Consider the following 13,060-nt stretch of genomic DNA (forward strand, 5'->3'; position numbering starts at 1 on the left):
TATGTGCATCTAAATCCATTTGCTCCACAGATACGAATTATAATTAAATGCATTTAGAGGAAAAAGAAGAAATCCCTCTAATTAATTTGATAGCACATTTTCTTATAAGCAGATCTTGCATTACAAATGTCCATGTGGAATGCAAAACAAGAGTGTGCTTTTTAATATGTTTAATATGCTCTGTGTTTATTTTAAAACAGCTGCTGCTGTTAGATGGATTTTGTTAGTTTTGCATTGAAGTAAACCAGAGTTGCTGAGCTGTGTGTGTGTGTGTGTGTGTGTGTGTGTGTGTTTGTTTGTTTGTGTGTGTGTCTTCTGTGAGAGATGTGGGAGTCTCTTGATGTCAAAATCATTGATTGGCTTGATGACAGTTCTGAATCTGTCACCACTGATACACAAACTGTGTCGTTTTCTGTCACTGGAACGTTCCCTTCTAGACACAGAAGGACTGAAAGGTGGTAATTTGTCTCCTTGGCTGTGTGTATTTTTATGCATGCAGCAACGTTGGGTTTTGAATGGCACATTACTTGTTATTACCCATCTATTCTCTTTAACTTCTTACCTTTTTTTGTTAAATTATCTTTGCATTACACTGCATGACCTCAGATGTGATGTCCCGTCATTTCTAGTTAACAGTATAATAAACTGTGCATTTCCCGTATAACAGCACATATATGTGCTTTGTAGGGTGCCAAGAGAGAAACTGTGGGACTGCATAGGGAAGTTAGGAGGGGTAGAGAACTATGTGAGGGTAAGGACATGAAATCAGTGATAGAGAGTCTGGAGAGGTGGGCAGAAAAGGAGTGAAAGTCAATAGAAGGAAGACAATACAAGTGAATGTGAGGGGAAACGGGTGTAACAGTGAAGCTGAATGGAGCAGAGGTAGTGAAGGTTTAAATATGTGGGGTCAGTCATCCAAACAAATGAACAGTGCACAGGAAAGAGAAAGAAGAGAGTGCAGGTAGGAAGTGACCAGAATGGAGAGAGGCAGGGCTGAGATGGTTTGGACATGTGGCTGCATTGGACAGAGGACACTGACGATGGAGCTACCAAGCAGGAGGAAGTGGAAGACTTAAGAGGTTCATGGATGTAGTGAAGGAGGACATGCAGAGGGTTGGTGTGACAGAAGAAGATGATAGGGATAGGGTGAGATGGAGGATGATGATCCGCTGTGGCGAACCCTAAAGGAAGGAGCTGAAACAAGAAGGAGAAGAAGACTGCCAGTAGACTATGCTGCCTCAGATTTAAAGACTGTGATGTAATTATTGTGTACGGATTAGTAAGCTAATATGTCACATCACTCCCTCATTACAAGTTCTCATCCTAGCTAATGAGTAATGCTTATGTTCTTTCTCTTTTTTCTTTTTTCTTTTGTACTTGTCCTCCTGTGTTTCCTCCTCCTTCCTCCTGTTTTTGCCTTATTGTCCTCCAACTGTGTGTCTCCCTCTCTTTCAGTGCCAGATCATCTTCATACCTCATGCTGAGTGTTCCAGTGTCCTCTCTCCTGTCTGGCAGCTCCTTGTTTTGTTTGTCCTATCAGACTGATCAGCTGTGATCAGACCTTACATACGAACATCTGCATTTGCATCGGCATCATGCATTTGAGTCCTCACTTAGGGTGTACCCCTCTCTGATAAATGGAATGAGATTATAGTAACGTACAACTTTAATGCATTACCTTGCAGCGGATTGAAATTTGGACATATATATGCATTAGTCTCAGTGTTTTTTATGCTTTTATTGTTAATGCCACATAGAGTAAATAAGTATAAACTTTGACATACAAGCGTGCAAAAAAAACATATCTAGTCACACTTGTGTATTCAAGGAAGTATACTCAAACAAACATGGAGGCAAGGATTTTGCACACTTGTAGAAACTCTAAATATTCTACTTTTTCCCCCTTGCTGTTCTTTTTCTCACTCATGCCTACTTGTTTATGCATTACACATGCACTGAGACACTAACAGGAAAAGCAGATTTTATTAGTCTTGTTTATGGCTCTTGCTGTTTGGTTCCATGCTGTGAATGTCAGTGGATTGCCTCAGACTTTAGAAAGCAAACTGATGAATTAAAGGAAACCCTTAATGTTATATCATGTCTGTCCCTGCTGATAAGTGAAGTTGATTTAACCTCATTATGTAATGAATTATTTCTTTTAAGTGACTTGTAAAATAATGAAGTAGCTGGTCTCGCACAAGTTGTTCTACATGGGATATTATAGCATACAAATATGCTATTGTTACCCGACTTCCATTTCAGTTTCAATGTGTATATTTAAAAATTATGACCAAGGAGTGGGCACCACACTGGTTAGCTTCCCTGGAAATGCTTAGATGCTAGACAGGAAATTGGGGATGATTGATGAACCTGGGATCTAGCAGGCGTAATGTGAACTTTATCCTGATTGGGCAGCGATGAACTAATTATTTACTTTTTGTACCGATATTGGAAGAGCCATGTGAGTTTGTGCATCCAGTGTACATGTTTTCTGTAAACTGGCAGAGGGCTTGTGAACATGTCCCTCAGGGTTTCCTACGCAGGTCTCTGCTGTTGATTTAACCCAGCCAGCCATCCACATCCAGGGGCAGAGCTGTTTTATGAATACTAATTCTCTGTTTAGTATTGCAGGCATTTTTTGCATAAGAAGAAGCATTAACTGCTCCCGTAAGAGCAGCATGTAGCATTTTCAAGCAAAAATAGAATAGATAGAATAAATGTAAAGGAAAATTACAGTGCAAATGATACCAGAAGAACAACACCCTGAAAGAAATGAAAACAATAATGGAACTTTTCACTTGTTATGGGGAAATCTAAATACATGTACATGTTCTCTTTCTTCCAAAAGACAGTACTACCCCGATCCCCATCCAGTCCATGGGATCCAGCTGATGAGAGTTGGAAAGCTGCAGCATTACCTGGAAAACATCGAAGATGCTTTGGACACATTCAAACAGGTTTGAAGGACTAATTATCAACCAGCAATTTTTTTACATTTTAAACTTTATTATTAGCTAATAGAACAGGTCTGGAGACATGTCTGTGTACCAGGTCATGGTAGTTTTAAGCCCTTGAAATGAAGGCAACGGGACTTCTTTTAAGAACAAAAAACAAAGACCAGTTGCCTTCATGTCAGGCACCTAAGATCGTGTGGTGACATGTAACAGAAGAGATGATCAGGCAGGATTAAAAACATCTTCAGTTTGTGTTATAATAATCTCTAAACTACTTAATCTTTAAGTAAAATGTCATGAAAACAGTTACTTTCAGTTTCCTTTATAAAATAGATTGTGTAGCATTATGTGATATTATGTGATCCTGTTTCATTACACCGTACAAGATTGTTCTGCACTAACAGGGAAGAAAGCTAGTTATGCTTATGTCTCTTATTCCAGGCTTATGAAATCGTAAAGTTCACCCATGGTGAGGATCACCCACTGACAACCGAACTAACGATGAAGATGAAGGAATGTCACAGTGAGATGGATCATCATTCGTCCAGCAGACACTAAGACGAAGACAAAAGAAACGTCTTCATGTAACTGATTTCACTGCCTTGCGTTCTTTTTATTCATCAACCTGAATAAATGGATTTGTTATTTTGCCATCCATACCTGACCTTTATTGTCTCAACACTCTTAAAGTAAGGAACTGTTGTTAAAACAGCTCCAGCAACACTTCGGGCTCCTCTTTAAACTTTCTCATGGCAAATAAAACTTTTTTAGCTTTGGTTTGGTGCAGTTTTACGTTAATCTCTGCCATAAAATCTAGCCATAAAACATCTTATTAATGATATCCAAGAACCTGCTTTTCCCAGAATTCTATGAAACGTCAGTGATATTTCTGTAGTTTTGTAGCCAGCCTGTTATCCTGTTTAAATTAGGGTTATGGAAACATTTAAGCACAATTAATCCCATTAATCCTAAAGTTTTGCATCCTGTCCTTGTTTGAGAAATGGAGAGGAAGAAGCAGAGGGAGGGAGGAAAGCCCCTGTTGGCCCCAGTCTCCTCTGTAATCTGTAGATTCCATTGTGATGAGTGATCCTAGGGGGGGTGTGTGTGTTGGTTTAGTAAAGTACATACATCACCCTCCGTGCATTTCCATCACACACACTTCCCATTTTAAGCCCTGTTTTTGTTTCTCTGTCAGTGTATGAACCCAGAGTGTGTCTGTAGCGCACACACACACACACACACACACACAGTTTTCCCATGTTAATCCCAAAATTCTGCCATATGCAAACTGATGACAGCATGTCCTAGGGGCGTGTGTGCACAAATGGGTGTTTTTCTGCCATCTTTCTCAGTCTTCTCAAAAAACTGAGCTGATTTTTTTCATTTTGGCTCAAAATATTTTTGTAATTATAAAAAAAAACTGTAGAAACAAGGTATCAACAGATTATTTTTCAACTTTGAAGAGAGAAACGGTGCAAGCTTACTGTGCTTCAAAGACTGAGTGACCCTAGTGGAGTGAATGGCCTGTGGGAGCCGTCTGTGCTGCTGCACCGCTCCTACCTACATTACTCATTTCATTGGTTTTGTTGCTTTCAGTCCTTCACTCTCTCACTTTTCCCATATAACATCCATCAAATGAGATTTAGTGTTTCTTAGCTATAACCTCCTGTCTCTCCCTCTCTGTCACTCACTGTCTCTCGTCCCCATTTATATCTCTCTCACTCTCCAAAGGCTTTCAAATGAAATTCTCTATTTGCTAGAGTCTCATCTTTCTCTTTCACTGCATGTCTCTGCAGGCAACCTGACCACACAGAAATAAAGGACACCAAATGTTTTTTTTCCTTCACCACCTCAATTCATTCACCCCTCTATGTCACTGTTCTCCCCCTGCACCACCTCACCTTTACTGTCACCTTACTCGCTATCTGCTAATATTATTCAGTTCCTCTCGCTCCATCTTAATAACTCTCCTCTCCATAATTTACCTTTTCTTAAAGATACAAAAGTCAGAAGTTTTCCTGCCAGAACTGTGGGAGTTGTCTTATTTGGTTTTGGCTCGCTGATTTTTGCTTTTACTCACTTTTGCTTCAGTACTTGATTATTGATCATACTTTATTCATCCCGAGGGAAATTGGGTTAAGGCTGCCAGCTGTGCCAGCGCCGTCTTATATTTAGGTAATTAAAAGTAAAAAACCAAGCCTTAACCCTGCAACAAAATGATGCTTACCCAGTGTGTTTAAATGAAAGACCAAGAGGTCCTTTAAGTGTCCACATGTGACAAGTTAGTAGTCACATGTAATTTGGTGAAGCTAGCAGCTTTGCCAAAATACAGTATTTGAGGCTGTGAGGATGAGAACGCTGTGGCTTCTTCAGTCTTTTGATTTAAGAGCAGACTCTTAAATCAAAAGACTGTGAAGCGTAATAGTTACTACCATTACTGCAGTCACCTGAAAACACTTAAACCTGTTATCTGCATGTTGACTAAAAGTTCCACACTTGCTTTTTGAGGATTTTTAGCCATGCTAAAGTCATTGTTCTTGCATTCATTGGTTCCCAATTTCTTAGGCTGTGTGTACACTCCACAAAAACCTAAGAGCTACAGCTCAGACTCGACAGGCCTCAGTTAGCATGTTAAGTTCATGATAATAAAATTAATGACTGAACAGATGTCACTTGTTTGGAAGGTTTGCCACAAGAAAGGATCTTCTCTCTAAAAACAACAAAAAAAACATGGACATTTTGCAAGATTATAATTAATTAACAAACCACTTCTAGAACAGTGTGCTTAGATGAGACCAAAGTGGACATGCTGATGGACATAATTCAACGCACTCTTATCAGCTGTCAAGCACGGTGGGCTTATGTTGCAGCTACAAGACTTGTAGTATTGAGTTGAGCTCTTCTGCAGTTATCTCATAGTATTAGTCACAAATCACCTAAAGGATCCTTCTTTTGCTACGCTTTTAAAATTCAGGACACTGTAATCGTATATTGAATAATTTCACCTACTTTATTTCTCTTGTACAGTTTTGGTTCTTCCTCTTGTCACCTCTCTCTTCTTGCATAAAAAGCAGTCCTGTACTCTTCTTTCTCACTTGTCTCCCTTTCCTCTTGCATTCCCCCCTTTGCTACCTTTATTCTTCTCTCGTCTCTAATCTATTATTTCTCCTCGCTCCCATTCCTGCCTTCTCCTCCTTCCTGTTCCCTGCTGTGCATTGATGATCAAAGCAGGCTCAACAGGGCATTACTGTATGTCACAGAAAAGCTGCCTACAGGGTACTCAAGGTCCACATTTACACATGCTCTGGAAACTAAATGATATTTTTGAGTTATCCCAGTCCCTTGTTTATGTAAATCTAACAGCCCAATGCAATAACGTGCAATGTTACGTCTTCCATGTCGTAATGCAGAAGATTTCTAGTTCATCAGAAGTGAAACCGCACGCCTTCTGGACATCTGCCCACTACTTCGTCTATTCTATGTGCAAAGAATGAAGCATCAGGTGTGAAACTCTTTTAATACATTCCTTTATTTACATCCCTCCATCTTTTTCTTCCATCTTTACAATGTGTCAGACCAGATTTCACAAAAACGGTAAATCTGCAGCGGACAATATGAGCACAGCGAGACTCCTGTGCACCATTTGTTCCGCATTTACACTGATAATGTGTTGTTTTAACTAGAATTACTGAGGGTATTTAGCATGAATATGTCTCACAACTGGCATTTTTATCAAAAGAACAGAAAACTGATTTTTTTTAGTTATTTAGAGATTTTCAAACAACTGGCCCTGTGTCTTACAACTGAGCAAAGCAGAAGTTGACTCCTAATGCTAATGATAACATCTGTTTTTGGTAAATGTGGTCTGACCCGGACTTTAACACACAATGCTCCCTAAGATGCCGTGTGTGAGATTTCCAGATAGCACATTATAATTCTTAAATGTGTCTACAAAATATGCACCAGCACAGCATATTTGTCAGTTTATCCCATAGATCATGTGATGCTTTTGTTTGCCTTACAGAGTGACTTTACAGATGGAAATCTGTGAATAACTTGATTTAAAACACCCCGCTTAGCTCACTTTCACTATTCTGTTAGCTGTAATAGTTTCTAGCAATTTTTGATTATTACTACAATAATAAAGGGCTATCCCATTAGATTTGGGAGTAACATATCAAGGAAGAAACCTCCCACATAGCATCTTAAAAAGGATAGTTCAATACAAGCCATTAGCTCATTTAGAGGTTAGATTTCCCAAAACACTCGCTGCTAATTACACAGGGCTGCAGTTCATAAGACACAGACATTTCTCTTAAAGCAACACAGCTGCCTTCATACTGGAAGGCTTCTGATTTGCATGTAATCAACTAGCATCCCTGTTCTGCATGTGAATGTTTGGGGAACCAAACCCATTGAAATCCTCAAGAGGAACAACAGGAGCAAATGAAACCAACAACAACAAAAATATCTAAAATAAAAATGATGGCATATATGATATGTGCACAGTATATATATTTATATATGACATGGGCTCAGCAAAGTATGTACAGTTATTTTTCTTTTTCATCAATGCATAGTAACTTTGTAAGATCATGAGGTGTACATAAATAAGAACATTAATTAGCGACTCAAATAAATAAACTTTCATCCATGACTTGCACGATGAACACGGGGGTAAAAACAGGAAATGATCAGAGATGCCGTTAAAAAAACCCCAAAAAACAAAACTCAAGTTTGTCAAAAGCGTCTTGCTCTCAGGGGTAATTTCTCACTAGATTATCTCTTGGCTATCCCTGCCAGTGTGCACTGCATGAAATCATTAGCCGTTTCCTCATTCAGATCCATGTGAAGATCAAAACTTCACTGAATTAACTGTATTTTCTGTTTCAGCGACAGCACATTCTGGGTTTATGCTCTTAGCGGAGAAAAAAATCAGCACTACAACGCTTTTGACAAATTACACCAATCCGGTGACATCATTTCCACTGCTCTCAAGTCGCTCTCCCATAATGCTCTCTGCTCGACAACAACGGACACGATGACAGCGATGTAGAAGAAGCATTTGAAAGGCGTTGTTTTGTGTTTCAGGGGGAAATGGACTCTTTCGTATATTTATATTTGTACAAACATTTAGATCATAAGCATCTCAAGCACCATAGATAATAATACTAACAAATCTTAGGAGTTGCTATCCATCCAAAAAGTGGAACCAGGCAGAGATCTATGTCTTTTAAGCTCGTCTCCTTCCTTTTTAATTAGGTTCCTTTAATTCTTTTATATAATTTAATTGTCCTTTACAATATTGGGGATATTAGAAGTGTTTAAACACCCTATAACTGTAGTCCCAAAGTACTGACTAAATCTACTACCTTGTTTCATTGTAATTAAATGTTAAACACAGTATATCGACGCACCTGTGTGTCCCTCACAATTTATCTATAAATATGTCTTCAGATTTCGATTATCCTGCTCAATGCTACTATCGTACATAGTCTCTACATGGTCCCATTGCACTCAAATAAAAAAAAGGATACCTTATTATCAAACACACACAATGACAAATCATTCAGTTTCTTTTAGAATAGAGCAGAACAACACAGATACGAATAACAGACAGACTGCCTGTGAGTCAGGCAGGGAGGCAGGGAGTCAGTCGTTGGTTGTATTTAACACCAGATCAGAGAGAAGTGTTTTCACCTCTACTACCTTCTGACATGTCATAGCTTTGTGAAGATTAAAAATCTCTATCGGGGGAAACATCGTGTATGAATGCCCCGGAGGGCCAAGAGTCACATGTGCTCCGTTTGTGAGTAAAGCCAAAGTAAAAACGACACCACGAGATACCAGATTCAGTGTTTTTGTTTAAACACACATAACTTTGTGTCCTGGAACAATGTTTAATGCTTCTAACTTTAGGTTTTTGGTCCTTCCAACAGTTTAATTATGTCAATCTGTAGTTTTCCTTTAAAGGGGACCTATTATGCTTTTCCTGTTGGGAATAAGTACGAAGAACTAAAATGGTGTTTCACAGAGGATGAACTGAGAGCACTTCACTGAGGCCCAGTATAAAATAAATAAGGATTATTTTGATCTGTTACTCATGCAAACCGGCTCCTGTGGAGTCCGAGAGTAAAAATAAAGAGCATAACAGGCCCACTTTACCTTGTTTCTCTGATCTCTAATCAATGTACCAAAGACCATACATTGAAACACACATTATTAGTTTGTTTATCATATAGTGAAACACTGACCCACAGTAAAACATCACATTTAGAAAAGAAAATGAAAACTGCTTCCAAGGACACTGATCTTTTCTGGATGTTTCTATACTAGCACCATACTTACTTGTACACAAAGTTAGAGAGAAGGAGAATTGGTCTTGGTATTGTTGAAATGTTCACAAGGCACTTCTAAATCGTTTCCTTCGTCCTCTTGTCATTCTCTCTCGGTTAGTCTCTTTTATTTGCTGCACAACAATACCAGGCCATTCTGTAGTCAGCACTCTGTATTTACAGCCAAAGGCTTTTAACCATGTAAAAAATGTTCTTCCAAAATGTGTTAGATGTGAAATTATTCTTCTCTTGCACCTCAACTTCAGCTTTCTCCTTTTTAAAAAATGGCAGTTTTTGTTCAGCTATAGCCTTTTTTTGCTCTCGGTACATTCTTTCAAAGTTTGACTCACCGCGTGTCACTGCGGTCCAATTATTTTGTTCTCTGGTTACTTGGTTTGACATGTCTTTTTAGACTCTCATGCACTATTTGGGCAGCCATATTTTCTCTGATTGAAAGTAGCCCGTCCAGTTTCTGAGGTTGTTTCCAAGCCCCAGCAAACAAATCTACAAATCTTGTCTCTGTTTTTCTGTTAATTTATCTCCGTAAATCTTCTGATTTTTCCGGCCACCTGGCCTTCTGCTTACTCACATCTGGACAAGACGCCGGAATAACATGCAGGATCATGTGGTCAGTCTATTCCTGTGTTCATCCTTCCAACTGTCGAGCTGTAGTTAAAGATTTTCTAAATGTGTTTGATTAGTCAGGGGGAATGGTCTAGACATTGACATCGTTGAGTCCACTTCTCCGTCCCTCCATCTGTCTACTGATGCCTTGAGGACACATCAAAGCAGGTGATCATCATAAGATGGGCTTTGCAGAAGTTGACTCTGGTCTCCAGTTTGTCTGTCACTGTTTCCAGAGCCTCCAAATACTCCAATGAGTCCACTTCATAGGCCTGCTGCAGTTCAACTGGACACAAATAGAAAGGTGGAGAAGATACATCATTCCTTGATAAAGTGCTGTTGAATGTGGGTTTAATAATTAAAAAGGTGCCACTGGTTATATTTCACATGTTATTGTTAAAATGAAATAATGATAAATGTCATAATAATAATTAATAACAATTATGATAAAAAAAAAATTAAAAAAGAAGAAGGCCAATGAGTTAACCATCACTCTCTCTACCCCGGTCACTGTTGTGACCACCTCTGACTCCAACATCATAGCTGTAATGGGCTTGATATCAAACAGTGATGGCATTGCCTGCTGGTCAGATCACTGAATAATGTAAAGAGAAAAACTTCCAGCTAAATCCCTGCAAGTCCAAGGACCTCATAATGGACTTTACGAGAGAGCAGTGGAGGAAATTTGGCCCTCTCGGCATATTTGGGGCCCACGTGAAGAGGGTAGATAACTTTAAACACAGTAGTGTTTACATCACAAAGGACCTGTCATGGTCCTGACACATGAAATCCCTGGTGAAGAAAGCCCATCAGCACCTATAGCATCTCAGCTGACTAAGAGACTTTAAACTCCCACTCAGGGTGCACAGGAACTTCTACACCTGCATCTTGAGTGGGAGTATCAACACCTGGATGGTTAGTTGCACCAAGCAGGTGGTCTGTTAGCTGAGAGAATCTTCAAGACCACCCTCCCCCATCTGTGGGACATGTAGCGCTGTAGAATAAGATCTCAGAGGACCAATAGGGACTCCAGCCCTTCTTTTATGGTTGCATGATTCATTATGTTGGTTGCACTTTTAACTCATATACAGCCCAATAGGTACATAACAGAATAATTAAGTCTGATGTAGCTTAATGCTGCATATGTAAAATCTGCATTATTATCCAACTGTTAGTTTGTTTGTACTTTGCAAAAAAATGTACAAAAAGTGACCATTTATTCAAAGAAATGAAGGCTAGCCATCTTAGCAAATTTAAACACAGCTGTATTAAATTACTACTACTTATTGATAATTATTATTATTATTAAATGTGTTTTCTTAAAAAGAAGATTAGGGCATGGCAGTATGCCGATTGTATGCAAAAGCCTGTTTAGATGATTCTGATTTACTAAATTGCACAGTAGTAAGAAAATGTGCTTACAGTGCAATTGAGGGCAATTAAGCCACACCCTTACAAAAAGCACAACAAAGCAAAACATTATTTCGTATCGTGCAAGTTTGCCCCATCAGATGCATCAATCTGCAGCAACAAATCATTCCCACAAATGCATTTTTGTGTGTATTTAAGTAAAATCTATACTGCCCAGTCACTTCATATTTTTAATAATGAAATGACAGAATGTATTTGTCTGACGAATGAACCAGCAGTCATGTAGCACAGCGTTAGTAGTTAACATGAGTTGATTAAGAAAAATATAAAAAATATGCATTAAAACTTAAACATAATGGACTTATTTTTTTCAGAATAATCCTCCAAACAGTTTCTAACCTCCTTTGCTCTCTCTCTCTCACACATAGTTATATTCCCTGATGTGTCAGAGGTCCACACTTACACTCAGTGGTCCACTTGTGTGGCTCCAGCATCAAGTACTGTTTGGTTTGTTCCAGTTCTTTCTTGAGACACTGGTACTTGGCTCTGACTTCACTGATTCGCTGCTGGCGGTGCTCCAACAGACGAAGCTTGGCACTGACATACACCACCTCCTGACGCACACAGAGAAGGCAGACAGATAGACACGGATTTTATTTAGCTTTATTTTTTCAGAGGAGAGTGTTGTGAAACACAGGTGGGTCTCCTTCAGCAGCAGCACGCTTAAAATTCACACAGTTAAATACATTCGCACCTCATCGTCTCCCACTGTGGCTGCAGCTGAGCGCCTTCGGACACTGAGCAGCTTTCCCTGGAACACGATTGTGGCTTTCTTAAGGTTGCTGCAGGGAAAATCTATATTTCATGCTTTTTCTCCATTTCTCTTTTCCAGTGCTCACAGTGCTCTCTCCTCTGATCACATAAAGGTTTAACAGTGGAAACCCCCCAAAACCTGCATTCATTTACAACAATTTCCTAAGTTTAACAATTTTATTCTGCAAAGTCTTCAGAATTTAGTCATTTTTTAAGTAAGCCAAGATATGTAGATTTATTTAAAAAGTTCACTGTTCACACAGAACTAAATGCTAATGTTGAGTTATTCATGTTCTGAAAATCCTTGCTGTTGTATTTTTTTTAAAACCTTTTGGTTTCTTTCCACACTGTCACAACAACACAAATCCTTTTTCATCCATTGCCCAACCACCAGCTTCCTCTTCTGGTTTTCCATTAGCAGCAGTGTCCAACACTTATTGTTTTTTAATGTGCTTCACCACCATTATTCATCAAATCAGTGTCACTGGAATCAAGAGCAATAGCCCTCTTGCGTTTCTGCTCTCCTTCTCCTTCACTCTTCTAAAGACATCCATTCATCCTTCCCCTTCAGTCAACCATAATAAATCCTAAAAGTTTTTTGCTATTTTCTTCTTCCTCCCTCTTTTACACGTGCTTCCTAGTCAGCCTCCTACACAACTGTAGTCCAGTGGGAACTAGATATTTTTAAAATGTGTCAAAATGAAGCTTTGAACACCGCATGTGCAAATATTAAGTGGCAACAACCATCGTAACTAAGGATTGCTGAGTGGTGGCTCCAAAAACACTCCCAGTATCAACTTCCATTACAAATTCAATTAAATGTTCTAGTCACTCTGGTGTCATTAGTTCACTCTTCCTAATCAGTGTATTAGTGGCTATTTTTAGGCTTTAAAGAGAGTATGAGAGACACTGTTTGGAAGAGGCAAGCCGGAAGTAAAGCTGGAATCCAAGAACCTGTTTTAG

General features: G+C 39.1%; 2 protein-coding genes across 2 annotated transcripts in view; one reads left to right on the forward strand and one right to left on the reverse strand.

The window, feature by feature from the left end:
- Positions 1-3,611, forward strand: part of smyd3 (SET and MYND domain containing 3) — a 106,441-nt gene extending 102,830 nt beyond the window's left edge. Inside the window, exons 11-12 of the mRNA XM_031730894.2 lie at positions 2,849-2,957; positions 3,396-3,611. Of these exons, the coding sequence (XP_031586754.2) occupies positions 2,849-2,957; positions 3,396-3,512 (226 nt within the window). The 3' untranslated portion in view covers positions 3,513-3,611. The remainder of the gene's footprint in view (positions 1-2,848; positions 2,958-3,395) is intronic.
- Positions 3,612-6,454: 2,843 nt separating this feature from the next.
- Positions 6,455-13,060, reverse strand: part of kif26ba (kinesin family member 26Ba) — a 91,408-nt gene continuing 84,802 nt past the window's right edge. Inside the window, exons 26-27 of the mRNA XM_039611837.1 lie at positions 11,748-11,898; positions 6,455-10,199 (exon numbers count right to left, since the gene is read on the reverse strand). Coding sequence (XP_039467771.1) covers positions 10,051-10,199; positions 11,748-11,898 — 300 coding nt within the window. The 3' untranslated portion in view covers positions 6,455-10,050. The remainder of the gene's footprint in view (positions 10,200-11,747; positions 11,899-13,060) is intronic.

Source organism: Oreochromis aureus, linkage group 1, assembly GCF_013358895.1.
Source record: "Oreochromis aureus strain Israel breed Guangdong linkage group 1, ZZ_aureus, whole genome shotgun sequence".
In the NCBI taxonomy this organism is placed as follows: domain Eukaryota; kingdom Metazoa; phylum Chordata; class Actinopteri; order Cichliformes; family Cichlidae; genus Oreochromis; species Oreochromis aureus.